This window comes from Bos javanicus, chromosome 11 (assembly GCF_032452875.1).
Source record: "Bos javanicus breed banteng chromosome 11, ARS-OSU_banteng_1.0, whole genome shotgun sequence".
Classification (NCBI taxonomy): Eukaryota; Metazoa; Chordata; class Mammalia; order Artiodactyla; family Bovidae; genus Bos; species Bos javanicus.
The window spans coordinates 106,785,300-106,803,366 of NC_083878.1; the positions used below are offsets into that span (position 1 = coordinate 106,785,300).

At 57.2% G+C, this 18,067-nt stretch overlaps 1 protein-coding gene across 3 annotated transcripts in view; it reads left to right on the top strand.

The window, feature by feature from the left end:
* Window positions 1–18,067, top strand: part of CACNA1B (calcium voltage-gated channel subunit alpha1 B) — a 214,956-nt gene that overhangs the window by 188,105 nt on the left and 8,784 nt on the right. For all 3 annotated transcript variants that reach the window (XM_061434350.1, XM_061434349.1, XM_061434348.1), the window contains 9 exons: window positions 4,137–4,233; window positions 7,006–7,114; window positions 11,402–11,509; window positions 11,954–12,066; window positions 12,912–13,039; window positions 15,693–15,825; window positions 15,970–16,086; window positions 17,224–17,431; window positions 17,664–17,914. In XM_061434350.1, coding sequence (XP_061290334.1) covers window positions 4,137–4,233; window positions 7,006–7,114; window positions 11,402–11,509; window positions 11,954–12,066; window positions 12,912–13,039; window positions 15,693–15,825; window positions 15,970–16,086; window positions 17,224–17,431; window positions 17,664–17,914 — 1,264 coding nt within the window. The remainder of the gene's footprint in view (window positions 1–4,136; window positions 4,234–7,005; window positions 7,115–11,401; window positions 11,510–11,953; window positions 12,067–12,911; window positions 13,040–15,692; window positions 15,826–15,969; window positions 16,087–17,223; window positions 17,432–17,663; window positions 17,915–18,067) is intronic.

Genomic DNA, 18,067 nt, shown 5'->3' on the forward strand with positions numbered 1-18,067 from the left:
AGGTGCTGTGTGAGGCCCTTCCTAACCTGGGCAGCACCAGGGCCCTGGGGCTCTTCTGGGCCTAGAGCATCTCTGAGTGTTTTTCGCTGCAGTGGAGAATTTACAGTTTTCACACAGCGCAGAGCAGACCTGCCTGGTGTTTGTGTCTCGTGCTGTATGTGGCTTTTCATGGTCTCCGAGAGTCCTGTCATTTTTAGCACATTTGCCCACAGCACGTGCTGGAGTTCACAGGCTCAGGCGTATCCCTGGGCTGTGTGGTCAGGAAGGCCCAGTCAGACTGAAGGGGAGACTGATCACACCTGAGACCTGGTCCTTGTCAGGCAAAGGGCAGGAGAGGGTCCTGCTGAGGCAGGACTGAGACTCATTCCAGGAGGATCCTCCTGACTGTGGTCAAAAGAGATGCTGCTGTCTCTGGGCATATTTTTTCCCAGAGGAGATTTGTGTTGTAGAAAGCAGAGAGGTTGTGTAGAATGTGACTTGGACCAACAGGCAAAGGGAGGTCAGTGCAGGTCTGCCAGAGGGGAGTGACGTCCCCCAGATCTTTGTGGACTGTAGACCCAGTACCTCCCCAACAGCCCAAAACTGATCCAAGACACACAAGAAGTGGACCTGGGCCAGGCTGCAGCTTTGTGACTGTGCACAGAGATGCTGACTGTTCCCCAAATCCAGAGTGCTAGACCTGGGGCCTCGGGAAGACACGGGCACTCAGGAATGTGGTGAAGAGCTTGTGGAAGAGTAGGGAACAGCGTGGAGTCTCACCGCAGAGTACAGTGCCACGCAAGGTAACATGTGATCTGTGGTCCGGAAGACGCACGGGCGTGGCCTGCAGCTGAATCTCAGACCTGCTGCTCTGCTGAGCGGCTGGGGCGGCAGAAGGCTGGGTGGAGACGGCTAAGCAGACCAGGTGTGGACCCCTCATCTGGGCATGCTTTGAGGCTGCCATTAGCCTCTGTGACCGATGCAGGGCCCTGACCATCTTTATTTCCCAGGGACCATCCGCTGTCTCCTTATTCTTGGGGAGCCTGAAGCAAAAGCGAACTTTATGAAACTTTCTCAGCTTTTGTGTTTTGTGTGTACACTGTGTGTGTGCACAAGCATGTGCATGCGTGTTCTCTGTGCACAGATCTGTGTACACAGAGTGTGTGTGAGCGTGTTCATGTGCGGGCAGGCACATACCTGTGTGTACGTGTTCTTGCATGCATGTGAGGGCAGCGCGTCTTCGTGCGCGTGTGTGCACATGTGTGTGTGAATGCGGGGCATGGGCATGTCACGCCCATGTTCCATACTCTTCCATAATGTGTGCGTGGGCATGTACGTGTGTGCATGTGTGCACACACGTGCTGTGGGAAGGAGAGGAGAACATGGAGTTATTGCCTTCTGGTGCCGCCTCCCCCACCTTCCCTTGTGTTGTTGCCTCCACACTTCACGGTGAAGTGCGGAGACTGATGGAGACTCAGGACCAGCCCCTGAGTGATGAGTCTGCTCATCCCCACACTCATCCATCTGTCCAGTAAGCAGCCTGAGCCTGGGCCATGCGCTGGGGCCTGCACCCTCAGCTCTGCTCAGCCCAGCCGGCCGTGGGCGGAGGCGCCGCAGTGTGAGGCCAGGGCCCTGAGCCGGGAGAGGCTGGTGAGTCAGAGGAGGTGGCAGCTGAGCTGAACTGAAGGGGCAGGATGGATGGACTGTGGAGGAGGGGTGGGGGCAGAGGGAAGGGGAGCGGAGTGCCTGGCTGGAGGGGAGGGGCTGAGAAAGGCCGTGACATTGGGGTCAAACAGCTGCCTTTGGCTTTGTTTCGTGGACAGCAGGAACAGTTTTGAATCAGAGTGACAGTATCGGGCCTGCACTTTTCCTCTTGTGGCATCTGAGGGGTTTGACAGCAGAAGAGAGGAGAGGAATGGGGTCTTGGGAGGAACTAGGGCTTTGCCAGGCTTCCAGCTTCTTTGTGGGAATCCTTTGGGTCCATGAGGTTAGCAGGCACTTGGCTGAGGCCAGAGTGGGGCTTCCCCTTTATTCCCTCTTTTCCAGAAGTACATGCAACACAATTTGGAGCTAGTTTGATGGGGCCATGGTGCAGGAAAGGGAAGCAACGGCATTGGCCGGGGTGCCCACCCTGGGACAAGGGGGTCCTTAGCTGGACCTGCAGTTTCCAGGGGAGGACATGGTGAGTTCAGGGAGGTGGGGATAGTCAGGAGAGTCAGGTGTGGAGAGAGGCTTCACCAAGGAGGCCCTGGGGTCTCAGGCACCGAGGGCGTGAGGGAAGAGGCTGTCAAAGGGCCGATGAAGGAGACCCAGGTGTAGACAAACCAACAGCGTGCTGAGTAAAGTGGACGTTCTGGCCCGACACTGTCTGCATGGAGTGTCTCCTGCCTGCTGGGGGCTCTGGAGATTGTCGGGTTGCCGTGTCTCCTGGGTACTCCGTCTGTCCACCCCTGGGCCCCCAGCTGGGCGCTGCCTGTCCAGCCTCCCCCGGCTCCACCTCCAGGCAGCGCAAGGCTGGGCGGGTGGGATGGGCTCCTCATGCCTCCGTTGCCATAACCTGTGACATTTCCTTTCCCGTTGCCAGATTCATTATGAGGGTACGTGCAGTTTGTTGCGCCACCCGTTGGCTTAGGGAAGAACTGCCCTCGTACATTGGCCTACAAGGTCTGCTGCTTCAGAGCCTCCATCCTGCATACTCTTCCCTGCCCACAGTGCAGACACAGCACACACTCCCAGTCTGTTGCAGAAGTGACGACCCCTCTTGCTCCTCCTGCCCTGTCCTGCCCACACTCCAGGCCCCTGGACGGTTTGGTTTCCCTGACCCCTCCAGCTGGCTGGGGGCAGGCAGCTCCGTGAAACTGCCCACAGAGCTTTCTGCTGGGCCCTGAGGACGAGGACCAGCCGCTGGTGGGAGGAGGGGGCCAGGTCCCACCCATGCCGAGGAAGTGGCCGTCTCACCCAGATTTGCCTCTGCACTCTTGAGGGTGGACTGTGGTCACACAGGCCAGAGGCCAAGGGCCCCAGAGATGGGGGTACGGGCACAAGGAGACCAGGAACAGTGGCCCCAGCAGCCAGGGTTTCAGATTCCCGCAGAGGAGAGGAGAGGCGGTGGGGACCCAAAGACAGGCCCTCCTGCTTCACCTCTGGACTGATACGCTCGGCTGAGCCCCGGAGTCTTGGGAGGAGGACCAGACCCAGGACCATCTGGGGTGGATCCACCGGCCTGGAGAAGGCTGTTGCTCCTCTCTCTGGGGTGGCCTGAACCTGACCATATCTCTGGGAACCCAAGCAGGTCCCATAAGCAGCTGTCCCAGGGGTGGAGGTGAGCTTCCAGCCTGGTGGCCAGTCTGCCTGAGGAGGTCACAGTCATCAACCCTAAACACCTGCCTTGGTCTAGAGCCTCGTTCCATATGTTGGTCCCAGCCCTTCCTGGTGTGCTGTCAGGAGGCTGCGAGAGTGGCCCCAAGCCACATCCCACCCCAGCGACCCCAGCTCCGCAGTTTCCTGCCCAGCTGTGATCCAGCAGCAGCCCTGATCCGGACAGGGCTTGGGTATCTCTGGGCTTGTAGCAGGGCTTGCCCCCACGGACTTTGTCTGTAGAGCCTCGGGGCCCCCTGCAGAACAGTGTGGCTCCCACACTAGTTTTCTGGCCTGCTTTTAGGCTTTTCTCCAATTTTTCAGCCTCTTTGCTCACTTGGAAGCAAATTAGGCATGAAGGAAAGCTAATGTTTCTGCCATGGTTCTCCAGCCAGCTTCTTTGGTCACTGGACAGCTGTCTTCCAGCTGGCATGGTGAAACAGCTCTTTTCCAATTTGGCTTTATCCATGGCTTCTGAAAGTATAAAATCAGAGTTGACAACCCAAAGCCTCCATGATGCGGCCTCTTTCATCTCTCCATGTTCACTAGCTCAGATGCCCCCTGCTCACTCCCTGCGTGGGGCCAGAGTGTGGAGGTGAGGCTGGCGGGCTAGGAGGGGGTTGAGCCCCCCTGACAGAAAGCCCTCATTTTGCTTGTTTTGACTTCTGGCATTTGATCCGACACTGGTTAACTGGCTCTGTTTTCTTGTCTGCTTCCTCCCCCGCCCTCCTGCCGTCCCCCTCCCGTGGACCCCTCCTGTGGACCCCACTCTGCCTCTGTCCTATGGGCCGGGTCTCCAGTGGGCGCATCAGTTACAATGACATGTTTGAGATGCTGAAACACATGTCCCCGCCCCTGGGGCTGGGGAAGAAATGCCCTGCTCGTGTTGCGTACAAGGTAGACCCCACCCCTGCACCCCACAGGCTGTCTGTGCTGGGCTCCCATCTCTTCCGGGGCTTGTCTGTCTGTCTGTCTGCTGCTCTACCATCTCTCTGTTTCTTTCTTTTCTCTGTCCCAGCCTTCTCCGCTTCCTTCCCAAACAGAGGGAAACAGGCATGTGAAGTGTCTCTACACTGGCCGCTTGTCCCATAGGGCTGCCCCTCCGAGAGCTCCCCAAGAGGCTCAGGAAGACGGAGCCAGAGCCCAGCATCTGCCTTTTCTCATTCCCTTCTCTTCCTCAGAAAGGAGGGGACGGACTAGCTTTTTAGACAGAGGCTGTTTTTGTTCTGAGCCCAGGACCACACTCGGCCCCTCTGTCCCCCAAGCCTCTGATGTGGGCAGAGTTGTCCAGCCCTCAGTGTCTGGCCCTGCAAGGCCTCTGCAGGGTGCACCTGTGGAACCCGCGCCCAGTTCTGCATGCACTGAACTTGGCGGGCTGTGGAGGGAGTATTGCCTAGAGCTTCATGAGTCCCTGGGGCCTTAAGAAGGAAGAGTGCTGGAGAGAGGCATCCTGCCCTCGTTCCTGGACCTCCAGAGGGTCCTGTGGGGTGAAAACAAACTCTGGGGCCTGGCTGGTCCCATGTCCCTCCCCCTCTGTTGCCGAGGCCCAGTGGGCTGAGCTGCAAAGAGGGGGTACACTGAGGACACTACCAGGCCTCCCCCTGGGAGCATGAGCAGGCCACGTGGCCCATTCCCAAGTCTGCTCCTGCCTGTCCCTGCATCCCCAGTCACCCTCCGTGGTGAGTAAGCACTTTCTGTCCCCCTAGCACTCCCCGCCTGAGAGCCCTCCAGCAGCCCCAGTGGTTACATGACTCAGCCAGCACCGATCTGGAGCCTAGCTGCCATCTCCTTGTCTCTGAGCAGGCTTCCCATAGAGCTTTCGTCTCTCTGGTTCTGTCCACATTGTCTGTTTCTGTGCTCTGATTCCGGGCTTGCATCTATCCCCTGGCTCAGCACAGCCTCTGGGAGCTAAGTGGCTCCTCCGGGCCATACGTGATGCCTCTGGTGCCCTCCTTGGTCCTCCCCTGCCTGGCATGCGTGTCGAGTCTGCCTGGAGGCCCTGCATGCAAGGCTGTAAAACACTGTCCTCAAGGAGAGCTCTGTCCACACCGACAACTGGGGCCAGGCTAGGCAGGGAAGGCCGTGGTGGGATAGCCTTTGGAGTTCCTTCCTAGGTGTGCTGGCCAACTCCAAGGTTCTGGGCGTGAAGAGACCAGGGAAGAACTCGAGTTTAGTGAGAGTAGATGGTCTTGGTGAGTTGGGGAGGGCCCAGGAGATGAACAGACTGCCATGGCCAGAGGGTCTGGGCCCAGGCAGAGACGCCTGTGTGTTTGCCCTGGTCTCGCCCCTCTGCTGCTCCCAAACGCCTGGCCCTTTGAGGCCTGGGCAGCAGATGGGGGCTCTGGGAGAGGTGCCCTGGACGGAGCTCTCCTCTCTGGGGAAACACCTGCTTGTTCCTCCTTCATGCTACCCCTGACTCCCTGACTGCCCTCGAGAGGGGTCCCTCTGCCGCTCCCACTGCCGTCGGTGCTGGCCTGCGGGAGCACTGTGCTCCGGGAGCCGTGTGTGCCACACAGGTGATGAGGGAGGCCCCAGGACCATGACTGGAGGTGCCAAGTGGGGCTTTGCCAGCATTAGGGGACAGAGTATGGGTCTTGTCTCCAGCCACCTGCCCTCCATCAGGCTGTAGACCGGATTGGTTCCAGAATGCTGGGGCTAGAGTGGCCCTACCCAGAGAAGGGACAGAGAGGCTGCCCTACCACATGGTTTAGGCTTGGCAGAGGACAGCATACCCCATGGGGTGGCCCTGTACCCCCACCTCTAGCTCCCATGCTGGTAAGGAATAAAGAGGCTGCTGGGAGAGGACAGGAGGCTGCAGTGCCCCCAAGGGCTCCACTTGGCCAGCAAGGTGGCCACCCCATGATCAGGACATTCCAGACACATCTGAGACCATTTTCCTCCTGGAGATCACCTAAGTTCTTAAAGCCTCAGGCTCTGGACAGCTGCTGGTTATTACCAGAGGATTTTGGTACAGACACACTCCTATTTCCAGCTGTTCTGTCCTAGAAAATAGAAGAGAGGGAAGGGGGCTGTTCACCTAATGGTGAAACAAGGAGAAAGCTTGCATGGGCCCAGTCTGGTTGAGCGCTTGTGTCCCTGTGGGATGGCCCTGGGCCCCTGTGCAGCTGGCCGAGCCCAAGGCCCTTGCGGTCACATCTGTCGGGTCCTTCCCCCGTAAGGAGCTGGTCTCTAAGACTTTCCTTGTTGCCTTGGGCTGGTGCCATTGAGCATCCTTCCCTAGCCCCTGGCTAGGTGGTGAGGCACAGAGGCCATCCTGGGGCTCGTGTCTCCTCACTGGGAACTGGCCTCCGAGCCTGCGGTCCTGGCTGCCCCACCACGTGCCTGATGCTCCTGTCTGTGGGCTGTCCCAGGGGTCCTGCCGCCCAGGCCCCTCCAGCCTAGGCCACACACTCGTTCTATCATGGGCAGTGGGTGGCGTCCCTCTGGCTGAGACATGCCTGTTCTTTCAGAGGAATCCAGGCTTCTGGCCTGGCTCCATTGGACAGCATTTACCTGGACTGCTGTCTTTCTGTAGCCGAGGGAATCCTCAGCTCAGAAGAGGGTAGGGGCCAGGGATAGTGTAAATGCTGGCAAAACTCCCGTCCACCCAGCGTCTCCTGGTCCTGGGAGCCCTGGGAGGCCCGGCCTGATTTGCCCCCTTATCCCCAGCGCCTGGTTCGTATGAACATGCCCATCTCCAATGACGACATGACCGTCCACTTCACATCCACGCTGATGGCCCTCATCCGGACTGCATTGGAGATCAAGCTGGCTCCAGGTGAGAGAGGCAGCCTGGAGGGGAGGGCCCAAGGCAGGGCCAGGTGACTGCGCCCCCGCCCCGCCCCGCCCCCACCAAGAGCACCCAGGCAGCTGTGCAGGGCGGGGAAAGGGGCCTGTCCGGATGGCTCCTTGTCAGACACTGAGCTTGTCTCCTGACACCATCCTACACGTTAGCGCTGCAGTGACTCCATTTTCATGTAAGGACGCTGAGGGGGAGTGAAATTGAAAGACCCCGGGTTACCCATAGTCATGCAGCTGGAATCTGCGTCACATGAGCCAGCGCCCCTCACAGGTGAAGAGCACCCCTCCCCCATCGTGAGCCTAGTCCCCACCTCAGGGCCTCTCCTGGGTCCCCGACAGGACCGCGAAGCCCCCACCAGATCAGGGAGGAAACGGACCTCCCGCTTGTCCTCCTCTCCTGCCCCGCTCACGTGCTGACTGCTTCCCCTTCGCAGAGAAAACGGAGGGCCCTCCCCCTATGTCGCTTCCTCCTGCATCCGTGCCCTTGAGCTTGGCCCTCTCTTGTGTAAATGGGTGAGCTGAGGCCAGCCCCCCCTCTTTGCACTTCTGTACTACTTTCATCATCTACCCTAGGACGTCATGCCCCTAATTCTGTATTCTGTTTCTTGTCCTATCAGCTTTCTCTTCTGGGTTATTTCTATCCGTGTATAAATGTGCTGTTATTTTTCCTGTTTTTAAAAAGTTCTCCTCTTCCCCTAACCCCATCAACTTCTCTGTTTTTCTTCTTTCCTTCCTAACAACAGGACAAATGGGTCTGCATTGTCTCTGGTTTCTCCTTTCCTAGTCTGCAGTCCAGCTTTCACAACACACAGCTTCTCTGGCACTGCTCCTGTCAAGTTCTGCAGGGACCCCCCTGCTTCGTGGCCTGTCCACAGCCTGTCTGTAGTAGTCCCTCCCTTTTGTGTAAACCCCTTGTGCCTTTTTTTCCCCTGTTTTTCCCCCAATCTCTGAAGGTCACTGTGTGCTTCAGACACGCAGTCTCTCCTTTCCCCATGGCTTTACTGCTGTGAGTCCCAGTTCTGGATTTTCAGTCCAGGCCTGCTGCTAAACCCCAGGCTTATACAGCCCACACGTTATTCGCCAACTCTGCTCGGAGGCCCAATAAGCATAGATACTCCCCAGATTCCTCCCTGTCTCCATCAGTGGAAACACTCTTAGAGTTACTCAGGCCAACACTTTGGGCATCATTTTTATCTCCTACTTTTTTCTTATCCTATTTCTGATCCATATTTCTGAGCCCTTGCAACATCTTCTGACTCCACCTTCAAAATACACCCAGAATACGATCAGTGTCTGCTCTCTCGTCCTGCCCCCTCTTGGTCCGCATCGCTGCCTGTCAGGTCCTGGCCGGGACTGTTGCAGTAGCCTTCTCACTGGTCTGCTCCTGCCCTTGCCTGCTTCAATCTCCCTTCAACACAGCAGCCAGGATGGTCATGCTAACAATCAAACCAGTAACATTAACACACTTCTAGCTAGCCTGATCACAAAAAGTAGAAGATAAAAATAACAAATATAAGGAACGAAACAGGGAGCATTGCTATATATCCTCCTAAAATTAAATGGATAACAAGGAAATTTTATGAACAACCCTATATGGATAACTTCAGTAACTTAAATGGAAAAATTCCTTGACACAAACTATGAGGCTCTTTCAAAAATAGATAACCTGAAAAAAGAAAATAGATAATCTGAGTAATACTGTATATATTAAATAAGTTAAATTCATAGTTAAAGATCTTCTAAGAAAGAAAATCATGGGTCCAGTTGGCTCCATTGATGAAGTCAGCCAAACATTTAAGGAGGAAATAATTCTATACAAACTCCTCTAGACAACAGAAAAAGAGAAGATAGTTTCCAATCTATTTTATGAGGCCAGCATGACTCTGATACCAAAACTAGACAAAGACATTACAAGCAAAAATGATCGACATTCCTCATAAAGACAACAAAGTTTTCAGTGACTGTTAGCAACCTGAATATGATGACTAGGATTTATCCCAGGAATGAAAAATGCAAATTTGAGCTCAATTAATACGACTTAATATGTCAAAGAAGAAAAACTAGATGATTATCTCAGTAGATGCAGAAAAAGCTTTGACAAAACTCAGGGTCCACTTATGATACACAAATTCTACTGTAAACTAGAAATTAAAGCAAACTTCTACAGTCTGATCAAGGGTATCTATGACAAGCCTACAGCTAATGACATGCTTAACAAAGAAGCCTGACTCCTTTCCCCCTAAGATGAGTAACAAGGCAAGGGTGTCTGCTGTCACCATTTCTGTCAAATATCATACTTGAGGTTCTAGCCGTTGTGACAAGTCGAGAAAAAGTAGAGGTGTACCGATTGGAAAGGACGACAAAAAATTGCCTCTGTTCATGATTGACATGATTATCTATGTAGAAAATCTCAAAGAATAGAATAAAAAGTTAACAAAACTGAAGCATCTACATGCCTAGGCACATGAAGCATTGCTGGAGCCACTGAAACCTAGAAAGAGGCAAGAAGGCACTTCATTAGAGCCTTTGGGGGTGACCACAGCCTCGCTAACGCCTTGTTTCTCTGGCCTCCAGAAATGAGACGGTATATTCCTGTTGTTTAAAGCTGTAAACGGAAATTACTAAAACTGAAACGTGAGTATAGCAAGGTCAATATATAAAAAACAAGTATATTTCTATGGATTAGCTATTGAAACTGAAAAATGTTCCACCAAAATCATCGAATATTTCTATATTGCTGGCTAACTCTAAAAATACATATGCTAGCGTGTATGCTGCACATTTCAGAATATTGACCAAAAGAATCTTCTTTAATAAATAAGCCATGTTCATGCCTTGGCAGACTCAGTATTGTCAGTTCTCCTGTTGATCAGTCATCCCGATGACAACGCAGAGTCAACGTCATCCCAGTCAAAATCCCAGCAGGCTTCTTGAGATGAGATTTATAAACTGACCCTAAAATATACATAGAAAGCAAACAAACTTGAATGACAAAAACAATTTGGAAAGAAACGACAACATTAAGCACTGAGGAGAATGCAGAAGACGCGGGTTCTTGTGTCCTAGTGCGGACGCAGTGGTGTGGCCGCTTTGGGAAAGTTCCGCAGGTCTTTATCGTGGGGCCCAGCCATCCCACGCCTAAGGGGGATGACGTGAAAACACAAACATGCAAACCTCTACGCTGATGTTTGCAGCTTTATTCATAATCACCCAAACTATGAACAACTCAGGTGTCAACCAGGTGGTCACAGATAAGCAAACTGGTGTTTTTTTGTGATGAGACAGTTCTCACTCAGCAACTGAGAGAGAGGTCATTGATGTGTTGGCGTGGGTGGGTCTCAGACACATCATGCTGGGTGGAAGGTCAGATTTGACAGCCAGCATATTGTGTGATGCCATCTGTATGACGTTCTGAGAAGTTGAAATAGTAGAGACAGAAAACACATTGGTGATGCCAGGGCCCTGGAAGGGGTTGAAGGGGTGGAGCACAAAGGGCGCAGAGGGAGTTGGGCAGGAGTGCCATGCTCCTGCCTGGATCGTGCTGAGTCCCCAGCTGGATGCACTTCACAGAGTGGAGGAACTAACAAGGAGAGTGTTCTTGTAGATAACCATATCTTAATAACCGTGGTGCCTGAAGAAAGTTAGATCAGAGCACAGCATCCCTCTGCGGCTTCCTCTCTCAGCAGCACCTCCCCCCCCCCCCCCCCCCCCGCCCCCGCACGTCTGCTCCTGCTGCCACGGCCTTGCCCTGCTGACTCCCTGGCCGCCTCTGTCTCCAGGGTCCTGTGAACACGTTCCTGACTGCCCACACTGCAGCCCTCCTGATGATTCCCATCCCTCCCTCCTGGTTTCTCCTGTATGCAACTTACTTCATTTTTAACTTATTGCTACTGTATTGTAGATTAAAATCATGCGATTCCTCAGGGCAATTTCTTTTGATTTTGTTCCTTCACCTAGAACAGCACCTGTCATTTGGTAGGTGCTCAGTAGATTTAATGGAATGATGAATAGATGGCTGGAACACTGAGGCGTGCCTTCCCCTCCCCACTCCTGCCCATCACTCCTGCTTGCCCACGCACCCTCGCTCAACCTCGTTAGACACATTTTGGCTGGGAGCTCTCTGACCAGCCCTCACGGCAGTGCTTCTTACTCAGAAACTTTCCCCAGGATCAGGTCTCTCCCCACCCACCTCTGCCTGTTCCCCTGCGGGGCTAAGGGATGGCTCCTCACAGCCCTCCCTCTGCCCACCCTTGTCCTGCCCCAGCTGGCACGAAGCAGCATCAGTGTGACGCAGAGCTGAGGAAGGAGATCTCCTCCGTGTGGGCCAATCTGCCCCAGAAGACCCTGGACTTACTGGTGCCACCCCATAAACGTAAGTAGGGTGAGAGATTCACCCTGTCTGCCCCCTTTGATGCCCCACTCAGAGGCAGAGCCGAGAGTCCTAGGTGAGGGCAGCTGTTGCGTCACCTTGGAGAGGAAGGCTCAACCTCCTTGATAGCCCAAAACTCTGGTCTCCACGGTGGGGGCACAGGGGTTATGGGAGGAGATACCGAGGCCATATTCCATTGAGTAGAGTCACCCACACTCTTCATGTGGGGACTTCCCTGCAGAAAATCCAGGGAAATAGGAGACCCCTACAGTTGGAGCGGCCAGGACGACATCTGGGGTTAAACTGAGCTGCGCTTTGCTGGGTGGAGCACGGCAGGGCCTGGGGAAGGTCAGTGCAGCTCCCGTCCTCGGGTCCAGGAGTCTTTACCCAGCCTCCCCGCGTGTCCCCTTTCTCTGTATTCCCTCCCTTGCCTGTCGTGCTCTCCAGCCGACGAGATGACGGTGGGGAAGGTGTACGCAGCTCTGATGATATTCGACTTCTACAAACAGAACAAAACCACCAGAGACCAGATTCACCAAGCTCCTGGAGGCCTGGCCCAGGTACTAGTTTCCAGGAGTCCCAAAAGTAACCCTGAGACTCTGGCACCTTCTGCTGTGTGGCAGCAGAGGGGACCCAGCCCCTTCTTGGAGAAAGTGCTGCGGGAAAAGGAAGATGAGAGGTTCTTGTGGCTGCCTCGCCAGCCCCCAAAGTCAGAAACCCCACCCAGTCTGTGCTCCTGTTGACTAGTTGCCTGTTGCTGTTAGGGAGTCCCTCGTGTGGAGAGCTAGTCATGTCCAGGGCAGAGATGTGGGCTGAAAACGGAGGCTGCAGGCAGTGCTGCTTCTTTGAAGAGTACTTGAGGTCATCTGGGAGGGGCACACAGGCAGGGCCCCCGACAGCCCGGTGTCATGAGGGTCCCACTCACCTCAGAGTGGGGTGGTTTGGGGCCTGTCTTCCAGCGGTCATCCTCCAAAGATGACGACTTCATCACAGCCCAGACCTTGAGCGAGAGTGTGTAGACTCTCATCTCTAAAGTTGTGCGGTGTCCAGAGCTTACAGGACATTCATCCCTGGCATGTGAAGTGTCTGGTGCCCACACCCCAGCCCCGAAATCTCCAAATTCTTCTCAACCTTCAAGTCTAGTGGTCTCTGCCAGGCAGTCCAAGTTGATGATGATGTCCTGTCCCCGAATTGTGTAGGAAGGGAAGCTGAGGCTCCAAGGAATGAAAGGACTCTCCTGAAGTCACTTACAGGCCCAGTTGGGAAAGGGCTGCTGATGGGCACAGGGCAGGCCCAGGGATCCTCTTCCCGTGCTGGGGGGTCCGGGCAGGTGGCCAGACATGGCGGTGCCCTTGTCCACTGTGCCTCCCAGGCCTCAGAGACCCCTCCCCACGTCCTTCTGCAGATGGGCCCCGTGTCCCTGTTCCACCCCCTGAAGGCCACGCTGGAGCAGACTCAGCCGGCTGTGCTCCGAGGAGCCCGCGTTTTCCTTCGGCAGAAGAGCTCGGCCTCCCTCAGCAACGGTGGGGCAGTGTGAGTGCCACCAGCAGGCGCGGGGCGGGGACGGGAGGAGGGCAGGGCTCCTGGGCTCCACCTGCTCTCACCCCTGCTGCTCCAGTGTCCATCCGGGGTGCCCAGGGCTCCTTCTAGCAACGCTCCAGGACGGGGAGCCCTCGGGTCTTATCGCCACCCACCTGCACCCAGTGCCGCCAGAAGGCTTTACTGTGGGTCCAGCTGGTCGAGGCGGCCGCCAGAGCTGGTTCTGTGGGTGATCTGAAGTTTGCTGCTGTAACGATAGACAGGAGCTCTTATAGCACTGGGGGCACCTGCGCTGGACAGCCTGTCACTGCAGCCTGGGCCCCCCACTGTGTGCTCCTGCCTCTCTGTCGGGTGAAGGCTCCCCATGCTTCCTCACTGGCCTTGGTGGCCTGCAGACCATTAAGAAGCTTCTGTTTCCACTCCAGCTTCTCACCACTTTTTGGTAATGGCCATTTAGTGTTTTCATCTTTCTTTAAGAGACTTTCCCCCTCAGATCCCCATTTTGGTTATATATATGTGTATATAAATCTTTGGCTGTGCGAGGTCGTGGGTGTCCCATGTTGAGTTGTGGTGAAGAGTCCTGCCGATGCAGGAGACGTGGGTTCCGTCCCTGGGCTGGGAAGATCCCCCAGTCCATAGGGTTACAGAGAGTCAGACACAGCCGAGCAGCAGAGCACGCGCTCGCGCTGGGCCTTGGTTGCAGCATACAGGCTCTTTGTTGCACCACGCGGGGTCTAGCTCCCCAGCCAGGGGTTGAGCTTAGGCCCTCTGCACTGGGGCCTCAGAGTCTTAGCCACTTGACCACCAGGGGAGTCCCTCCATTTATGTCTGCATTTTGTAGCCAAATTGGTAAGATCCTGCCGTATCATGTAACTCTTGGTACTGACCCTCAGCAATTCTTGGTAATGACCCCCAAACCAAGTGCTATGGAATAGCAGGCACCATGGGACTCTGGCCGAGGCGCAGAAGGTGGTGCCAGGCTGAACTGCACTAGAGGGCAGGGCTCTCTCAGCCGCCCTCCAGGCCAGGGCTCCTACATCTGCTAATATCCCATTGGCCAAAACAACGTGCGCTCTGCCTCACTGGCAGGGGCCGAGGGTGGGCCTCACACCCATCTGCTGTCCTGGAGAGCAACGTTCAGCAGCAAGCATGGCTAGGCTCCCGGTTTCTTCCTCTCCTGTGTGTGTTTAGGACACTTGTTTGCAAGCCAAGTAGCTTTTGCTGTGCAACAAACTGCCGTATTGAGGGAGCCCACCTGGCAGTGCTCCAGACCTGGTCCTGGGTCAGGATGGCTTGGGTCCTGGGTGCATCTGTACTGTGAGGCCAGAGAGCAACCCGAGGGGAAGTGCAGGCTGCGGGCGTTCAGGCCTCTCCCTGTGCCCTGTTGGCCAAAACAGGTCACGTCCCAGGCCCAAGCTGGGGGGATGGGGGCGGGCGGTGGCACTGCAAGGCCCAAGTCCAGAGGTCGAGAGGCCACAGGACACCGGGAGAACCTGAGCTCAAGTGGGAGCACTCCCGCAGGAACACCGTGCTCCGGAAGAGTGCCTGTGGGCCCCGGGGCGGCGGCCTTTCTCCATGTCGGTTAAGATCCCGTTTGCGCACTTAAACAGTGGATCCTGAGTGTACATGTGTGTGTCGGAGGGGGTGGGGTGGGGAAGTGTCTTTGTGGACTGAGCTGAGCTTTCGGTTCAGGAGAATGAGTGTCACTTTCCCCATGGTTATAATGTCTGCACAAGTCAGTTATACCACTTTTTGTTGCACTGGGGCCAGGCAGTGGGGGCGTTTATTGAGCCCTCTGATGGGTGGTATCAGTGCCTGCCTGGCCTCAGCATGGTGTGGCCTCAGGGGTGACCAGGCCTTGGGGCCAGTGTCTGTCCTCTCCCGAGGCTGCAGCAGCCCCAGACACACAGCACAGGGGAGGTGCTTGCAACCTGGGGAGATGAAGCGTGTTCTTCTAAGAAACCCCAGCGATGGTGGGTCAGGTCCTTCGTGTGGCCAGCTGAGGTCATCAGGCGTCACCTCCAAGCTGAGTGTGATTGTTACCACTCACCCTGGGTGACGGAGACTGTGTGTGATGCTTCACTACATGTGAGAGCAAGAGAAACCCAGGCCAGTGCTGGGCTACATGGGAGACACACTAAACACCCTGAGAGGGCGAGGGCAGGCGGGCAGGCTCGTGTGCTGGGAGGGCCTTCAAAGTGGCCTCGCCAGAGGGGCTCAGGGCAGAAGGCTCGGGTCAGGGGAGTAGGGACGAGCCCTGCTTGTCAGGGCTGATGAGCTGCAGCGCAGGCTGCGTGCCTCTGCGTGTGTGCGTGTGGCCTTGTCCTCGTTGGGGACGATCTCTGCTTCTACCACACAGGTGAGCCCCTGTGTAGGCCAGCTGCCCGCGCATTAGGGTCTCCTCTCTGCCTGTCCACGCTGAGCCATGGCAGGGGGCCCACTGTACCTGTACCTCGTGGAGAGGCTATTGCTGTGCCTCTGCTTGGGAGTGGCCACACTCAAGGGGTCTCATCCCTCTGGGCTCCTTCTAGCCCAGAACAGGGTCAAGGTGGAGGTTCCTGGCAGGTGGAGCCCGGTTCTGGGTGGGAGCCAGGTTCTATGGCCCGTGGGCCTCCAGGCCAACAGGATGATCCTCTTTCCTCCATAGACAAACCCAAGAGGGCGGCATCAAGGAGTCTGTCTCCTGGGGCACTCAGAGGACCCAGGAGGTCCCCTGCGAGGTGAGGACACCCCTGGAGCGTGGCCACTCCACAGAGATCCCGGTGCAGACAGGAAAACCGGTGAGGGCTCCCGGGGCTGGGGTCCGAGGTGGGGGAGGGTGAGAGTGGGTGGGGGAGGGTGAGAGCAGCAGGCGGGCTGAGGCTGGGGTGTGGGGGAAAGAGTGGGATGGGGTGGGTGTGACTGGGGGGCTGCTGTACTCCCAGGCTGTGGACGTCCAGATGCAGAGCATGGTCCTGAGAGGCCCTGACGGGGAGCCCCAACCTGGGCTGGAGAGCCAGGGCCGAGCAGCCTCCATGCCCCGCCTGGCAGCAGAGACTCAGGTGGGTGGTCTGGGAGGGTTGGGGTCGTGGAAGGGGGTTGGAGCTGAGAAGACTTGGCATGGAGGAGCTTGCATCCCACGGGTGGGCTTTGCTGGGGTGAAGCTTCCCAAATGCACTGTGTCCAGGACACCCTCAGCCCCGCTGGAAACCCTCTGGAGGTGTTGTCGGGCCGTCTAGAGTCCTCACTGCCCACTGTGCTCAGCGCCTGTCTGGGCACCGAGGCCTGCAGCCCACAGGTGGCCCCATGGCCCCGACCTAGCCTTTCCCTCTCTCTGGGACATGCCTCTCCCTACCCCAAGCCCTGCCCCTCCCCAGAAATCAGTGCCTCCTGCAGCCACCCTGTCCCTTTCAGGGGGTGACCCTGTTCTTTTTCTGGGACACTGGACAGCCTGGCAGGGAAGCCCCTGGGTTGGGGCTGTGCACTGTGGGCTGAGTCCCTAGGCAGAGTACGCCTCTTCCAGCCCCTCCCGGCCCGGCTCTGCCCGCTGCTCAGCGCCCTCCTGGCCTGGCCGCCTCCCCTCGGTGCCACGTTGGTGCCCCCTCTCCCTCCGTGCTGCTTGAGCTTGACGGTGGCTGCGGGTGCGTGCGTTTCCACGAGTCTTGATTTCAGCCCTGGAGGAGCAGCTTCACAGTCCTGGATGGACAGAGGGCTGGCAGAGTGGTCGACCACGGCTGCCAAGGCAGCTCTGGGTCCCATCTGGGACCCTTCCAGCCAGGCCAGCAGCCCCTCTTCCCAGCACCTTCCCTGTCCTATAGGGACCTGGGCCTCACCTGGCTTGGGAGAGACAGACACATAAATGGCAACTTGTGCAAAGGGTGCTTTTGAAGAAAGGGTGGATCTCAGGTGGGGAAGAGTATTCCAGGGAGAGGGAAAGGCCTCACGGTCCCTGAACCCCAGACCCCCAGTGGTCCTCCCCAGGCCAGGCCCTCCTAGGCACCATCCTTCCCCCATCCCCACCCTCCTGGGGGCTCAGCCTGCCCTGTCTGGGGAGATACCCCAGCTTCAGGGATGGAGCCCCAGGCCCATTCCTCCCAATGGGATGTGTCCTGTGGTCTGCCAGCCCCCATGGCCTGGCTGCTGCCTGGAGGCTGGACCCCACTCTCAGGCTGTGAGCCCACCCATGTCCCCGCCCACAGCCACCCCCAGATGCCAGCCCCATGAAGCGCTCCATCTCCACACTGGCACCCCAGAGGCCCCACGTGGCTCATCTGTGCACCGCGGCCCTGGACCGCGCTCCAGCCAGCCAGGCCGCCCCCCCCCACCACCACCGCTGCCATCGCCGCAGGGACCGGAAGCAGAAGTCCCTGGAGAAGGGGCCCGGCCTGTCTGCAGACACAGATGGCGGTGCGTGCGAGGGGCTCTCGGGGGGTGGTGGCTCCAGTTGGGGTCCAAGAATCCCTGTGAGAACTTCTTCCCTTCTGTAACTCATGACCCCACGGGCAACCCTGAATGTGGAGACAGGACCACCTCCCACCTTTCCCTGGGAACCCTGCTGGCCCTGAGGAACCGGGCCTGGGTGAGGTCTGTGTCCCCGCCACCCCAGCCTCTCGGCTGACTTCCACTCTCCCCTGGCCAGCGCCCTACAGCACCGCGGGGCCGGGCCCCCCGCCGCCCCCAGGGGATGGGGCAGCAGGCTGCCGGCGGGAGCGCAGGCAGGAGCGGGGCCGGTCCCAGGAGCGGAGGCAGCCCTCCTCCTCTTCCTCTGAGAAGCAGCGCTTCTACTCCTGTGACCGCTTTGGGGGCCGTGAGCCCCCGCAGCCCAAGCCCTCTCTCAGCAGCCATCCCACGTCGCCCACGGCCGGGCAGGAGCCAGGACCCCCGAGACAGGTACATGGGCCCCGGGACCCCCCATGCTCCCACCCGCATCCCATTCCCTCGGGCCCTGGGAGGGAGCCCTCTCCTGTCCTGGTTCCCAGGCCAGAGCCTGCTCCTGGCTTCCTGGCCTGTCCATCCTGCCTGGCGGGGCCTTGGCCTTCCTGC